Source organism: Beauveria bassiana, assembly GCF_000280675.1.
Source record: "Beauveria bassiana ARSEF 2860 unplaced genomic scaffold BBA_S00002, whole genome shotgun sequence".
NCBI classification, from domain to species: domain Eukaryota; kingdom Fungi; phylum Ascomycota; class Sordariomycetes; order Hypocreales; family Cordycipitaceae; genus Beauveria; species Beauveria bassiana.
The window spans coordinates 1,461,147-1,476,858 of record NW_007930837.1 but is presented as its reverse complement, the minus strand read 5'-3'; the positions used below and the strand labels follow the sequence as shown (position 1 = coordinate 1,476,858).

Here is a 15,712-nt window from a genome sequence, read left to right as displayed (position 1 = left end):
CTTTCTAGCGACTGGCTGCCTACGTACTAGGTCGGCTAGTTTTTTTTTTTTTTTTTTTTTTTTTCTTTCTTTTCATCTGTAAAATGGAAAGTCGAGTGTAACTTTTGCCCAAGTTTCTTCTCTACAGAAATCCATTTGTTTATTATTATTTTTTATTTATTTATTGATTCTTTTGGGGAAATGATATGTTTGTGCTCTCATTGCTGCGGCTTCATATATCCTTGCTTCTGCATCCATGCCACCAAGGAAGCGCGTTCTCTCTCGCAGAAACGGCTCACATTCATAATGCCATCCTTGACCTTGGCCAGCGTCATCGCAAACCCCTCCGTATCCTTCTCCGCGAAAAACGCATCGATATCCTCCGCCTCTGCCACGTCGGTGCAGGCCGAGAGACACACGTCGAGCACGCGGCCGACCCCCTCTGACGTGCCCATCTTGGCCACCACCGCCTCCCAGTGCGTCTTGATGTGCTCCCACTGCAGACGGCGCGCCGGCCACTGCTTTGCCAGCATGATAATGGCCGGGCGCATCTCCGTCGGCCGCAGCACCCGTCCCGCGGGCGTCGTGCCGTAGATAAAGGGCAGGACGAGGCGGCGCAGCACGTCGGGATCCTGCACCATGCACACGGCCCGCACGAAGCGCACGCGGGATTCGGTGGATGCAGACTGCTGCCACTGGTCGATGAGAGTCGGGACGACGTCAGCGGGCGAGGCCCTGGCGCCGGCCGCCCATACAAGATATAGCAGTGAGGGATCAATGGTGAGCTTATCCGGATCTGCGGCGTACATCATATTCTTCTGCAGAGCAGCTTCTTCGACGCTAGAAACTTTTGTTTTAGAAACCTGCCTCACGAAATTGACTTCAGGCAATGACTCCCAAACGTACCTGGGGCTCTCGCAGAGAAAGGCCGCTTCCAAGATGCTCCGTCGAAGCTCCGCTCGCAGATGCGACTCCCCCGCGGCCGGCTCCCAACCGAGATTCTGCACCATTCTGCCAGTGACGGACCTTGTCAGGGCTTGGATGCCCCGGAAAATCTCTGCATCATTGTTGAAGCGCTGCCCGAGCCGCGAAAAGTCGCGCAGCATCCTGAGCCATACCTGCGGGTTCGTCTCGTCGGCAAAGGCTTGCATGAACCCCAGCAGCGCCACCACCGAGGACCCGGAGCCAGAGAATGCCAGCGCCGACGCCGAATTGAGAATGGTGAGCTTTTCTACGGCGCTCAGCTTGTCCTGCTTCTGGCCGAGTTTCGTCAGGTGGTCTCGAGAGTACTCGACGCGGTAGAAGCCCGTGCCAGAGCCGTTGAACAAGTACAGTTGGCCCGGAGCAGTCATGGCCATTTCCTTCTCTGAAAGTGACAGATTGATCATCGGCGCCTCCTTTTCAGCAAAGCTTCGGAGCCCAAGCGGAATCCACCAAACCGTCTCGTCTTCCTCGGGCTTCATGTCGTCGACGGCCAGAAAGCGAGACTGCCTCAGGATCAGCTGGCCAGCCTCGTGGGTGACGGTCAGTACTGGATGTCCCGTCTTTTCGATCCACGGCTTAATGTTGGCGACAATGTCGTCGCCCGAGGCCTCGGCCAGAGCCCGCCAGAGATGCTCAGCCGTGGCGTTTCCGTGCCTGTTTTGCTTCAGGTAACTGGACACGCCGGACAGAAACGCGTCCACGCCCATGTGATTCGCCAGCATGTTGAGCACCGCGCAGCTCTTTTGGTAGCTGATTTGGTCAAACACTTGGTGCACGTTGCGCGCGTCGGGAACGTCTGCCAGGATGGGGTGCGAGGACCGCATGGCATCCCGTATCAGAGCGCCCTCCATGCCCTCGCTCATGAATCGTTCCCAGATGTTCCAGTCAGGATGCAGATGATTGACTGCGTAGTTGCCAGCCCAGGTTGCGAAACCCTCGTTCAGCCAGAGCTCATCCCACCAGTCCATGGTGACCAGGTTGCCAAACCACTGGTGAGCTACTTCGTGGGAGACAATGGATGATATCAACTCTTTTTTGGTTGAAGCGCTCGTCTTTTCGTCAAAAATTAACTATCGGACAAATGTCAGCTTGTAGACCTATGCTGGTAGACCTAATGCTCAAAAAGATGAGCGCTCACAATATTAGCTTTGCCAGCAATGAGGCCCCAGTTCTCCATCGCTCCAAAAGAAAACTCGGGAATGGCGACAAGGTCCATCTTTGCCAGCGGATACTCAATGTCAAACGTTTCTGAAAAAAAGTCCATCACTTTGACCGCCTCTTCAATCGCAAAGCGGCCCTGCTGCTCCAGGCCGGCCGTCGCATAGAATCGCACAGGAATCTTGCTGCCGCGATACTCGCGCTCTGTCCAGGTTTCAATGTACTTTAGGTCGCCGACGGCCCAAGCGAGCAGGTAGGTGCTCATGACGGGCGTCGTCTCAAAGCTCACTCGCTTGCGGCCCTCGGTGGTGGTCTCTTCCATCGTCGTCGTCGTCGCGACGGGCATGTTGCTGACGGCCGTCTGGTCGGCTGGCAGCTCGATATCCAGAGAAAAGGTGGCCTTCATGTTGGGCTCGTCAAAGCATGGAAATGCGCGGCGCGCGCCAATAGGCTGAAACTGCGTACACATAATGCAAGGCGAGCCATTTTCGCCCCGCGCGACCGAGGCGGGTGGCTCGGAGAGCGCCTTGTATTGCGCGCGGTAAAATCCCGTCGACTGTGCGTTGAGAAGGCCCTTGTACTCGATGACCAGTTTGTAGGATCTGGCGACGACAAGCTCTTCATTGAACGAGATTGTCACGGTGTCGCCATTTTGATAGCAGGCAGTCGACTGCAGAACCCGAGGCCCTTGGCTATTGCTGCCGAGAAGTTCTGAATTGATAATCTTGAGTTCCTCTGCATTCAAAGCAATACTGCTTGTTGTCTGCGTAATTTCCAAGTCAATGCTATAGAGAGGTTTAGTTAGTGATGCCGTCCGGTATAGACGGCAAGGCCAGACTTGCCTGACGGTGCCTTGATACGTCCATGCTTGAAAGTCCAAGTCTCTCAGAGAGAGCTTGTAGTGAGACGGTTTGTAATTGCGAATAAGAGTATTTCTGTCTGCCATGTTGAAGGGGGGGCATGTGATTTTGAGACAGATGTGCGAAGAGAGGAAATTAAAAGAGGAAGTTGATGCTGGTTAACATGTGTCGTATTTTACCCCACCATATCCTATAGACAGCCTGCATCGTATGAATGAATGGTGCGCAGCAGCAGACACCCAAAGGACTGCGCTGTAGTCTCGTGCATGTTTTGTTCATCATGTTCATGACGCCAGGTGTCCTTGTCTGATGTTGCGGCGAGCTTTCCGTCTATTATCAGTTGACTGTTGACAACCATGACATCCCCTCAACACGGCGTCTGTAGCTGCAATGGTGTGCAGAGGCGAGTATGCCGAGTTTTGAAGTGAAACGAAATGAGAAAGACTTTGTATATCGGCAATGTACAGGTTCAATGTAAATTTGCTCTGACTAAGAAAGGTTCGATCAATAGGTTCAGGATGGTGTAGTTTTATCACATGTCCCAATCCTTTGGTGGTTGGTAGATTGGTAGGTTTACTACCTGTTCACAAAAATAAGAAACAAAGTACATAATCACATAAAAGATAGAAAGCGGAATATTTTACAATTTCCCGGTTCAATATAATGCGGTTTGGAGGAGCAGGCCCCTCTGCCTAGCACCTCAGCCGAGGCCAACAAAAAGTACCCCAACTTATCATCTGCTGTCCCACACCCCAAATCTAGCTAGCTCTAGCTCTTCCCTCATCGTCCGTCAATCTCTTCTTCTTCTTCAACAGCACCACCGTCGATCGCATCCAACCCCCTCTCTCCCCTCCCCCCCCGGATCGCGACGTTGCCCCTCAATTGTCATTCGCCATGGCTCCCTCGTCGCCTCTCCGAACGGGCTACCTCGTCCTTTACAATGCCGTGTCCGCCGCCGCCTGGTCCGTGGTCCTGTACCGCACCGTCCTGACCTGCGTCAACTTTGGCTTCGCCTACACGTACTTTGAGGTCGGCGAGTGGACGCGCTGGACGCAGACGGCCGCATGCCTCGAGATTCTGCACTCTCTTTTCGGTACGTGTTTTTTTTTTTTTTTCTTTTTTTTCTTCTTGTCCAACTCAACTAATACAAGCCCACGCAACAACAAACCCAAAGCTCGAGAACAAACATTTTCAAAGATGCTAACTTGCTTGCTTTTCTCTTCCTAGGAATCGTCCGCGCGCCCGTCGCCACCACCATCATGCAGGTCATGTCACGCCTGCTCCTCGTCTGGGCCATCACCTATCCTTACCCCTTTGTCACCCAGGCGCCCTCATACGCCTCCATGCTTTTCGCCTGGTCCGTCACCGAGGTCATCCGCTACTCGTACTTTGCCACCAGCCTCGTCGGCCTCCAGCCTTGGTTCCTGACCTTTTTGCGCTACAACACCTTTTTCGTCCTCTACCCGCTCGGCATCTTTTCCGAGTGCTCCCTCATCTTCATCACCTCCAAGTTTCTGCCGGGCCCGGAAAAGTACATTCTCTACGCCATTCTCGCCATCTATGTTCCTGGTAAGCTTCCGTTTTCTGCCTCGCAGAGGACTTTTTTTTTTTTTTTTTGTTTGTTTGTTTGAGAGGTGAGGACAATGCTAATCGATTTCGCTTCCATAGGGTCCTATATTTTGTACACGTACATGATGAAGCAGCGATCCAAGGTCTTTGGTGGTGCGCAGAGCGTCAAAAAGACCCAATAATCAACGACGATGCCCAACATAATCGGCACCCAATTCGAGCCGTCCCACGCTGTACAAGTACGAAGAAATATAGTAAAAAGCCCAATAGTAATGACAACCGAGGCCTTTAGTAATAAACACTCAAAGTACACAAATTCTGGCCAGCCGTGTACTGACGCTATGCCGGAGTCGCCTGATTGGCCTGGGGTATCTCTTCCGTGCTGCTCTCGTACCAGTCATTGTGTAGCCAGCTAGTGATACGCGCCGCCGCATCAATCAGCAATGTGTCGTAGCCTGGATTTTCATCCTCCTCAAACATGGCTGCCAGCCGGGCATTTTCCCCTGCGATTAGCCGCTCTGCAGACCAAATTTACACCTCCTCATTCATCAAAACATACCTGTATGTGCGCCAATCTCGTCCGTCGCCTTGTCATTCACCGCCGGCTTCCACTCGCCCGCCGGCATCGCCGTCGGCACATTACAAAACGTGCGGTCCTTGCCCATGACCGTCCCCACGACGCTCGTCTGCTTCGGCGCCGCCGCCTTGCCCAGCCTCGTGTACAGGTTTGCGAACCCGAGCCGCATCTCGCCGCTCAGCTGCACCATGCACCGCACGCGCTTCTTGAGCTCCTCGGCGCGCGCCAGGCATCCCACAAACTCGAGATGCGACGTCACCGACGAGAAGCCCTCGCCGATTTGCTCGCGGTTGAGCCATGCCGCCGCCCCGCCCGCCGCCACCGCCCCCGCGGCTCCGACCATCATGGCTGCCTTGCCCCACGCCGGCCACCCTTGCTTCTGCTGCTGCGCGGGCGCGCCAATGGCTCTCGATGACGAAACCCTCGTCGTCGCGGCTTGGTTCGCGCCCCAGAGGCTGGCGCCTAGGCCGCTCAGCTGGGCAATGGTGGCGGACGCGGCCTGGTAGTGGCCCTCGGCGCCGTGCGCCACGACGCCGGGCGAGATGCCGAGAAAGGGCGTGTCAAAGGCCAGCACGCCCTGCACGTAGGGAAACAGCAGGCTGCTAAAGTTGGGAATCTCGGACTTTTGGATGCCGTCCTGGGAGTAGATGGGCTGCTCCGAGGCGATCCCCAGCACCGACTCGACGGCCATGATGCCGCCCATGGAGTGGCCGACAAGAATGGTCCGGACTGACGGGTCGATGGTGGGCGACGGCGTGCCCGCCGCGACTTCCAAATCAATCACTTTTTCTTCCAGCCTGTTTGATTTGAAAGGGGGTCAGTACCAAACCCATGCATGGCTGGCTTTCATATCGTGCGACTTGTGCACAAATGTCTCTTGCGCCACGGCCGACTTTAGATCAACACTCACCACGTGCGGAAGCGCATCACGCACTCGCCAAGGTCTCCGCGCGTCTCATATTTGGGATACACCAGAACCTTGACGTCAATCTTGGGCAGCTCCTTGGCGACCATGTCCCGCAGGTGCTCTGTAAACCGATAATCTTGTCCAAATGTAAAGTTGCCACCCTGGTAGAGAGAGAGAGAGAGTCTCGATTAGCTTGCAAACCGCAAAGTGTCATCCCGCCGCCGCCGCCACCCACTTCGCCGGTGCAGGAGCGCCGGGGAGGGGGGCCAACGTTCCCATGTAAACATACTCGGAAGCCGTGAATAAAGCACAACACAAGCGTCTTCCTAGCCATCGTGCCGTGTACCGTCGCCTTCGGCCAAGTCTTGTAGAAACACTGATGGGTTGCCGAAACCGAGATGCTGGAGCCAAGCCGTTACAGTGGCTTATTAGCGTTATGGGTTCCACCCATTCAGCCCAGTCCAGAGGGAGGTAGGCGCTTTAATAAGTGTACTTGTCACACTTGTAAATTATCATCTCAATACCACAAGGCGCTTCACCATCATCAAAGTGACGACACAAATAATGACTTTGAAGCGTCTATTACAGTACATTTAGCTCCTAATCTAAACAAAACCCGTAAAGGCAGCCTCGCAAACCCCGTTAGTATGATTCCGTCATCGCAAAGCTCCCTCAGTTTACTCCCCGTCTGCAATTTCACTCTCGACGAACCTCTCTTTGACTTTGCCTCGCATCTTGCAGTACATGAATGTTTGCATCACGCAAGAAAAAAAAAGTGGCATCCCCAAAACGCCAAAACAGATATGAACAAATCCAGTCGTGCGATATAATTATATCGCCGTGGCCAAAATCCAGGTCAACCTTGCCAGTATTGCGCCGCCGAGGGATACAAAACTTCCCTCCATTTTTTCCTTGGCTCGTGTTCAATAATACACCGCGCTGTCTTTTTTTTTTTCAGTTCGTTGCCTTTCCTCAACTGTCATTATTCCTCGTCGCTCTGGCCAGCGGGTCGCGTCCCATTAGCCTCGCGCGCGCTGTTTGTGATGATCTTGATGCGAGTGCCGCTCGGCTGTGGCGTGCTTTCGGCAGCCGAGGGAGCAACAGAGCTAGCCTTGCCGCCCTCTTCAAGTTCCTGCAGTGCAGGGAACGTCTCCATCTGCTCTTGATACTTTGCCACAAAGAATTCAGCCATGGTCTTGGCATCCTGATACAGAATGCTACCGTCTTCATTGTACGTTTGACAGTTGCGAATCATGAGGTCAAAGTCCTTCTTCAGATCGCTGAGAGCATTGTACTCTTCCTTCTTGATGCGTGTCTGAATTTGATTCATACAGATGGGATTCGTAATGATGAGGTAGTAATCGGCATAGTCGCGCTTGTGCGGCAGCTTGATGAAGGGTCCAATAATGAGGCGTTTGCCAGCGTCAGATTCGTCATCCTCGGCAGGCGGTTCAATATCGTCAACCTCGAGAGCCATCAAGGCGTCGTACAGAGATCGTAGACACTTTTGCAGGAGCTGCCGCTGCTGAGGATTCAGACGAGACTCGTTCGCGCTTCCCTTGCTAGGCCGTCCTTGAGGGCCACGGCGTTTCTTAGTAGGCGGCTCATCGTCTCCGTCTTCAGCCTTGCGCTTCTCGTTTTTGCTACCAGGCTTGCGACCACGCTTTTTCGGTGTCTCAATCTCTTCTGTGCTGGCGCGACTGGCGGCAGGAGAGTCGTCCATCCCCAACTTCTTCTGTTTAGACTCGCGCTTGTCTTTGCGAGCCTGCTTGCGCTGTGCCGCTGCCTCTGGTGAATCTTCATCATCATCAACAGCCATGAGCCACTGCTCCTCAGTGAGGCCATCGTCATACTTGACCTTGGTTCGCTCACGAGCACCACGGCCAAGAACAAGATCCTCTGTCTCGTCAGGAGCAGGATTGCCCTCGCTCAGGTAGATCTCGGGCAACTCATCCTCACCCATTAGTCTGGGCTTGCCCTTGGAGCCGCCGTACGGGGATTCTCTTGCGCGTTGCTCATCAATGGCCTGGAACTTCATGATCTCTTCATCGCTACGTGCTAGAAGCATGTTCAGCTCGTCGTCTTCCATCTCTTCTTGCTCGCCAGACTCAGCCATATCAGCTGTTTCCAACAGAGTTCGAAGCATGGCATCTCGGTCAGTTTCTGACGACTTGTTATCAAAACGACCGGCCTGAATAACCTTGCCATCCATGTCCAACTTGAAGCGAGCACGCTCGAGGATCTTCTCCTCGACCGAGTTGGAGCTGATCAGACGGAGAATTCTGACTTCGTTCTTCTGGCCGATACGATGGGCACGATCCTGGGCCTGCAAATCTTGATGAGGATTCCAATCCGAGTCGTAAATGATGACAGTATCGGCTGTCTGCAGATTCAGACCGAGACCACCGGCACGGGTGGAAAGCAAGAAAACAAAATACTTCGAATCAGGGGAGTTGAAATCGTGTAGCAGATCCGAACGCTCGTCAGACTTGGTGGTACCGTCGAGCCGGAGATACTCCATGCGACGGTAGCGGAGATAGTCCTCCATAATGTCCATAATGGCAGTCATCTGGAAGAACATGAGTACACGATGGCCTGTTGCCTGGTACTTTGGCAGGATCCGGTCCAGAAGCTCAAACTTGCCCGCCGTTCGCCACAGGATATCGTTGCTGATGCTGAGGGGATTCATGACATTCTCAACTTCGCTAAAAACGAACGGATGGTTGCAAAGCTTTCGCAGCTGCATAATCATGTTGCTGAGACCACGCGCACCGGTCTTTCCACCCTTGCCGTCGCCCACGGCAATCTTGTTGTGGGTAACCATTTGCTTGTACAGCTTCGATTGTAGAGCTGAGAACTTGCACTTGATGACCTTTTCCGTCTTGTCAGGAAGATCCTTCTCGACATCCTTTTTGAGACGACGCAGAAGGAATGGTCGCAGCACCTTGTGTAGACGACGAATAACCAAGATTTGCTCTTCTTCTGTAAGTTCAATCTTGTCTTGCCCACCAGTATTGGCAAAGGGAGTATTGAACCATTCATCGAATGTCGTAGCAGACTTGAAGATGTTTGGCAAGACAAAATTGAGCATAGCCCAGAGTTCAGAAAGATTATTCTGCAGCGGAGTACCAGTAAGAATAAGGCGGAAACGGGTGTTGTAGTACTGCTGGATGGTTGCACTCAGCTTAGAGTTGCTGTTCTTCATGCGATGACCTTCATCAATGATCATATGGAACCATTTGATCTTGCTCAGGATTGGTCGGTCCTTGATAATGTATTCGTACGTGGTCAAAAGAACTTGGAAACGACCCTGGCGGATCTTTTCCTGCTGCTGCTTACGAGCATTAGGAGGACCCTTGTAAACAATGCGGCTGATGCCGGGCGCCCACTTCTCGAACTCGAGGTTCCAGTTAGTGAGGGTACTCAGAGGAACAATGACGAGATATGGTCCGCTCTGCTGTTTGCGCTCAATGAGATATGTAATCAGACTGATAGTTTGAATGGTCTTTCCGAGACCCATTTCGTCTGCGAGGATACCATTCAGGTTATTGTTGTAGAGTGAGATCATCCATTGAAGACCCTTGACCTGATACTCCTTGAGCTTGCCACCAATCAGCATGTTGGCCTGTTCAGTAACTTCCTCACGAATTCTGTGAGCAACAGCATAGTAGTCGATCTTCTTTCCGCCTGTCTCTTCATCCTCCTCTTCAGGCTCAGATTCAGATTCTTCGGCTGCAAACTGCTCGGAGTCGTCGCCATAGCGCTCGGCAGCCTGCCTTTGTGTGCCTTGACGGACGAGGCAAGCTGATGCAAGAAACCATCGGTTTGGCGCAGCAAGTGCGTGATACGAGTATCTTTGGCTTGATCGAGCAGTTTGAGATAGGCTTCTTCATCGTTGGCCTTGAGAGCTTGGAGACGCTGCTTGGCGGTACGCTCGACACGCTTCTGCTCTTCCTTCTCGATGTTGAAGTGCTGAGAGTACATGAGACGGCTGAGCTTGTGGAACTTGGTGCGCTGGCCGCTGGCAGTTTCGTGAATTTCGGCGCGGTGGTTGTAGATGGCACGCAAGAAGTCGGAGTGCTTCTTCTTTTCGCGGTTCTCACGAGCGTCACGCTGCTGCTTCTCCAACTTCTCGGTGATGCGAGCCTCGCGAACGTTCTGCTTCTTCATGCGACGGTAGTTGGAACGATTTGTCGTCATTGCCAAGTTGTCATAGTGCAGCATCTGCCGGCCAACCTTTTCACGTAGTTGGCGCTGTTTAGAATACAGTGCCAACTTCTTCATCTCAATGATGGCGCGTCTCTTGAGATCGTCGTGGACCTCAAGGTTGTCGTCGGTGGCATCAACATGGCCAATGTTGGCGGGCATGTTCTTCAGCTCCGCGTAGCGCTGGCTCATGCGGTTGAATACAACAACTTCGTGTTCATATCGCAGATGCTCAGCATCGATACCGGTGGGGAAGATGCCAGGAATAAACCAACGGTTCTTGCGCTGGGTATGATCAAAATAGTTGATGGTTGGGCGGACCATGTTGGTGCCGTAAGGAGACTTGACCGCCTTATAGACATGCTGCTTCGGCATTCGGTCTGCCTCATCCTGGACAGCCACATCACCACCATTGGGAGCATCCTTATTGTCAGCAGCAGGGCCCTTGGTTGGGGTAGAGACTGGAGAATCAGCCATGATAGCCTGCCGACGCAAGCGCTGATTAAAAATTGCTTGCTGCAGCTGCATAGAGACGCCAGCATTTTTGCCAAGTAACTTGAACGCATGAATTTGCTGCCTGAGAAGGGCAAGCTGCTGCTGACTGAAGAGATTCGATGCGCCGGCGGCGGGTGAAGCGCTAGCAGTCGGCGTAGCCACAGCGTTGGGAGCCGCCGCCGCAGCAGTAATACCTGAAGTGTTGAGCACGGGTTGTCCGGGTTGCGGTGTCCCTTGTTGGGAACGCTGGGCCTGAGCGCCGTTGGCAGCGCCGTTGGGCATGCTCTGCATCTGCTGCTGGTGTTGTTGCATCATCTGCTGCTGGGTGCGGCGCATGTTGTGTTGTTGTTGAAAACTCGTGAGGAATTGGTGTGCTTTGATATATTCAGGGTCGGACGCAGGAACACCCTGGTCCTTCATTTGCTTGAGTTTCTGTCAAAATGATTAGCGATGAGCCAATTGAGGCGGCAGGGGCATTTCCCGTGGTGAGAACGACAAGAAACGCGTTGGTAAGCATACCCGAAAGACTTCTTCAGCCTGCTGCTTTGTTGCGCCGGTAGGCATAGGACCCCCTGGGTGCTGCTGAACACCAGGAGGTGCTTGCACAGACGCCATATTTGCGTGAATAGCAAAGACACGCGTTTGTTATGAACTGTAACGGATGCTGATAGATTGCGCTTCTATATCTATTGCATATCGAGACGGGCAGAGGCGTTGTAGCTCGTGTCGCAAAGGAAGGTCGCGAGCCAAGATGCGTCGGTGTCGCGGTAGTGGGCGGGCGCGGCAGAGGGCTGCAAAAAAAAGAAGGGCAGGGCAAAGCGCGCGTTGGGGGCAATGAGGGTGCGCTGGGCGTGGCGAGGAAGGAAAATCTAGAGGCGACTGCCACGGTGCATAGGTAGGGTGCGTAAAGGGGATGGTGAAGAGTTGGGCGCGGCAGGGATGCTGGAGCTCCGGGTTTTGATGATGGGCTACCGCGTGGCGTGGCGGACGAAAACGTCGAGCAAAGGGGGATTTCCAGAGCAAGAGAAGGAAGAAAAGTGTGGAAATGGCGATGCGGCGCGTCGGGGACGGTGCCACGAGCGCTGGCGGCGTTTAAATCGCGTGAAACACGACGGAGCCGGGAATTTTGAGATGGACGCCGATGGTTTGCGACGGACCTGGCGATTTTTTGGATGCGCGCGCTCGCTGGTTGATGATGGGGAGGTGGTGAAGACACAGGACACAGAGTTGGGGCGTGATGGCTGGTGCCCTCGTGCAGCCACTAGCCACAGTATTTTTCAGCACGGCCCATGCGCAGGCCAAATCCTGTGCCACTCGCCCCAGCCTCAGGTTGCCGAGGGCAGAAAAAAATGTATTAGATAAGCTCATCTAGCACGTGATCTATCTAGGAAGACGTTTGAGCTTTAGCATAGCCTTGTCAACTGGTGTACCTTTATGCCAGTGTAGCTTTGTACCTGACATCAGGGTCGGCAACGGAAGCCGGCATTCTCCTGGCAGTTGCAAGCAGCGACAATGTTGTCCTGATATAGATGGGCTGCAAATACGCTGACCCACGTCTCCTCGTCTTGTTACGAAAGTTGGCGCCATACGACAGATCGGGCGTCTCAGTAAGGCGACATCCGGCGACTCATTTATGTCAGCTCGTCGCGCGCTTTTGGGTATACCTTGATCTTGCTTCCTCTTCACCTTTTGGCCCTCTTCTTATCGTGGCCATCCTCTTCCTCATCACTAATGTTCGCATACTGCGTCTCTGGTTGCGTCTTACTCCAGGCCTTGGTAAACATGGGATCATTCTTGGCCTTGTCAGCATACTTCAACAAAGCTTCGCGAGGGTCTTCGTGAAGCATTTGCGCGAGCGGTATGCTCTCCGCAACGTGTTTCTCGTCCGGTTGGCTGCGCTGGAAAGGTGTCTGCTGCGGTACGTGTGGACGGCGTGGGTCCTTTGAGCTGCCCCCGACCGTGCCGCTCTTCTTCGGCACCGCGCCTGGTGTGATAATGGCATCGCCCGACATACCCATCGACTGGTCTGTAGTCAATGCAGAGTTGTCATCGATATGTCGCTTCTTCGGGACGCGTGACATGACTTCCACCGCTCCTCTTATCGACTTGTCTGGATTATAAAGAACATGCGTCTCCGCGTTTGCGGACCCGGTAATAATCTGGTTAATCTTGGGATGCCAATCCACAGTAATAAGAGGTGATCCGGGCGTAATAGGCGTGACGTGTTCGGGCTGTAAATTCCCAGGATTTAGAATGTGCAAATGTCCCGTGGCGGAGCCTGTAATGATGCTCGTCGAGTTGGGCGCATAACGAATATTGCTTGTCGGATGAGCATTCGAGGTAGACGGATGTGACACCGTTACCAATGGCTTCGTAAATTTTCTCGTATCCCACAGTTTGATCAGATCGTCCCCTCCTCGTGTAACCACCATACGTCCGTCGCCAGAGATATCGATGCCTCCGGTCCAAGTCTGCGGCTTGTGCGCTTCGGAAATTTCTCCAGCCGGTCTTGAGAATGGCCCATCGCCACCGTACATGACCAGCGTCCCGTCCAATGCAGCTCCGATCAGAACATTGCTGCCACCCTGTGCCGATGTTCCCCACGCAACGGCCGTCAGTTTCGACCGTCCAGCTGAGCCTGCTGCTTTTGATTTGAATACGACGACTTGCTTCTGCGATCGCTTATAATTGATGTCCCAAATTCGTAAAGTACTGTCCGTACCCGCTGTGACAAGCTGATTTCTATCCGTGGGATGCCATGTGCCGCTAGTGATTTCCGAAATATGGCCTTTTGTAATGTGCATATCTCGCAGGTACATGTCGCCCTTGACAAATGTGGTCAGCACTTCACCGTCGCGAGACAAAATTTTGGCTTGCGGATGTGCCGAGATGCAAAGAAGAGCGCTGCCAGCTTGTGGATTGAACTCGATGTGGTGAATGGGGTGCGACTCTGCGTTGTCTGTAACCTTGGCTTCGAATGGATCTGTTGTTCGAAAGGCACGAATTGTTGTGGGTGTCATGGACGAGAAATCGTGGAGTTTCACGGTACAATCGGTCGAGCCCGTCGCCAGTCGGCCGCCAGAGGGATCGAGAGATACGGTGGTTACAGCACGGCTAGCCGTTGCAATCACCATCTCATGAGTGACTGGATATTCGTCGCCATCATCAGAATCGCTGTCGCTGTCGCTGTCGCTGTCGTCTGAACTAGAATTGCCCCCCTTTTTTGTCTGCTGATGCGAGGCTGTAGGATTTGTAACCACCCTGCGGCTCTTGTCGATTTGCGCCGCGATATTTATCGCTTTATCCTTTTTTCCAAAAGCCGCTGGCAGGAATGCTCGCATAGGATCATCCGCTGCCAATTCCGGAATCTCGACCTCGTAATCCTCGCTCGACATGGTGACGGCGGCGACTCGTTAGACAGCGATAGAAGGCGCGCGACAAGTGAGGGGAGAAGAAGAGAAAGCTGCCTGTGACGAGGAGTTGTGAAGGAGATAAAGTGGTCGGATGTGCCGTGGCGGCGGCCTGGATCAGGCACCTTCGCCTGGGAATCCGTTTGGGTGGTGTGTGGAACCCGGCAAACATCCGAGTTCTGGGTCCAAGATAATTAGCACATCGAACCCGCATCCACCACACGTCTCGCAACCACAGCGCTCTTTCGCACTTTTCAACTGGCAGGTCTCCCAGATTTAGCTGTTTAGTATGGCTACCGATACTCTCATGGAGGAGGAAGACGAGCAGTACGACTCAGCCATTGACTCCGACTTTGCGCCCGATGGCGAACCTAATGTGGTATCCTCGGACGACGAGAACGACGAGGACGATGAAGGGCGGAAACGGAAAAAGTCAAGCAAGGATAATGCCGATGCTGCCGCCGCCGCGGAATATGATGTTGTCTACGAGAATTCAGGAGATGAGGCTATCATCAGCAAGGGCAAGAAGAGGTTGAAGAAAGCGAAGAATGCAGACGAAGAGGGCGGCGATGGTGGATTAATCAAAACTAGAGCACAACGGGCGGCTGAGTAGGAAGTTCAGTGAACTTTTTAAGAAATTCGACTGACTTATGCCCATAGAAAGGAAGAACGACGATATGCGCCAAACACAGATCCGGTGACGGTCGATGTCGATGCCATCTGGAAGCAGATGCTTTCCGGTCAACCCATTATCCCCGAAACGACCAAAGAAACAACTTCCAGCGAGTTGAAAGCCGCCGAAAATGCCCCCGAAGCCGAAAGTAAAGTCGAGCCATCCGAAATGATCAAAATCAAGCGCACCTACAACTTTGCCGGCAAGGTGCACACCGAAGAGAAGATGGTCGCGCGCGACTCCGCCGAAGCCAAGCTGTACCTCGCCTCTGAGGAAGGTCAGGCCGCCGCCGCCGCCGCTGCTGAAGCATCACCGCCCAAGCGCGCGACGCGCAAGGCCTTTCGCTCCGCCTTTGAGCCTGTCCTTGTCGGCGGCGACGACGCCGCGCGCCGGCTTGATCTCAACCTGGGCATGGCGGCGCGCCTGCAAGCCGCCAAGGAGCTGCAGGCTGCCAAGAAGCTCACGACGGTGGAGAAGAGCCGCATGGACTGGGCGGGCTACGTGGACAAGGAGGGCATTCAGGACGAGCTGGCGCTCGCGGGACGTTCGAAACACTCGTACGCGGCGAAGCAAGACTTTTTGGCGCGCAGCCAGGCGATTCGCGAGGAGGACTCACGGCGGGCGCGTATGTCTGGGCGGACGTGAACGAGCGGAATGGGAATAGAGACTCGCCAGAGGTCTTTTTCTTTCTCCAGCACAACTCCCCATCTCATCCGGACCGCAGAAGTCTACGCCGCGTCGCCCACGAGATCCTGAGCGAGCCATCTGCGCATGCTGATGCTGCAGCTGGCGAGGGCGCGTGCCAAATACTCAAAGGGCTGATATTCACAGCGGAAAGCGTCATTGCACTACTTAACCCGAACCCGGAATTATTCAGCTGGGCCCTGCTAGAAT

At 53.8% G+C, this 15,712-nt stretch overlaps 6 protein-coding genes across 6 annotated transcripts; 2 read left to right on the top strand and 4 right to left on the bottom strand.

Annotated features, from left to right (window-relative positions):
• Window positions 1–197: 197 nt before the first annotated feature.
• On the bottom strand, window positions 198–3,067 carry BBA_01085 (peptidase family M1; the record flags this gene model as incomplete). Its single annotated transcript, XM_008596182.1, has 4 exons — window positions 198–819; window positions 886–2,033; window positions 2,102–2,906; window positions 2,982–3,067. 4 exons carry the CDS (start codon window positions 3,065–3,067, stop codon window positions 198–200), a joined length of 2,661 nt encoding a protein of 886 aa, XP_008594404.1.
• Window positions 3,068–3,875: 808 nt separating this feature from the next.
• On the top strand, window positions 3,876–4,732 carry BBA_01084 (protein tyrosine phosphatase-like protein; the record flags this gene model as incomplete). Its single annotated transcript, XM_008596181.1, has 3 exons — window positions 3,876–4,074; window positions 4,209–4,550; window positions 4,650–4,732. The coding sequence occupies 3 exons, from the start codon at window positions 3,876–3,878 to the stop codon at window positions 4,730–4,732; spliced, it is 624 nt and encodes a 207-aa protein (XP_008594403.1).
• Window positions 4,733–4,889: 157 nt separating this feature from the next.
• On the bottom strand, window positions 4,890–6,368 carry BBA_01083 (uncharacterized protein; the record flags this gene model as incomplete). Its single annotated transcript, XM_008596180.1, has 4 exons — window positions 4,890–5,068; window positions 5,110–5,924; window positions 6,038–6,195; window positions 6,324–6,368. 4 exons carry the CDS (start codon window positions 6,366–6,368, stop codon window positions 4,890–4,892), a joined length of 1,197 nt encoding a protein of 398 aa, XP_008594402.1.
• A 648-nt stretch (window positions 6,369–7,016) lies between these two features.
• On the bottom strand, window positions 7,017–11,350 carry BBA_01082 (chromatin remodeling complex SWI/SNF, component SWI2 and ATPase; the record flags this gene model as incomplete). Its single annotated transcript, XM_008596179.1, has 3 exons — window positions 7,017–9,820; window positions 9,853–11,167; window positions 11,255–11,350. The coding sequence occupies 3 exons, from the start codon at window positions 11,348–11,350 to the stop codon at window positions 7,017–7,019; spliced, it is 4,215 nt and encodes a 1,404-aa protein (XP_008594401.1).
• A 1,067-nt stretch (window positions 11,351–12,417) lies between these two features.
• Window positions 12,418–14,130, bottom strand: BBA_01081 (WD domain-containing protein; the record flags this gene model as incomplete). Its single annotated transcript, XM_008596178.1, has 1 exon — window positions 12,418–14,130. The coding sequence occupies one exon, from the start codon at window positions 14,128–14,130 to the stop codon at window positions 12,418–12,420; it is 1,713 nt and encodes a 570-aa protein (XP_008594400.1).
• A 304-nt stretch (window positions 14,131–14,434) lies between these two features.
• Window positions 14,435–15,463, top strand: BBA_01080 (bucentaur or craniofacial development; the record flags this gene model as incomplete). The annotated part of the gene is made up of 2 exons (XM_008596177.1): window positions 14,435–14,754; window positions 14,806–15,463. The coding sequence occupies 2 exons, from the start codon at window positions 14,435–14,437 to the stop codon at window positions 15,461–15,463; spliced, it is 978 nt and encodes a 325-aa protein (XP_008594399.1).
• Between the last annotated feature and the right edge of the window lie 249 nt (window positions 15,464–15,712).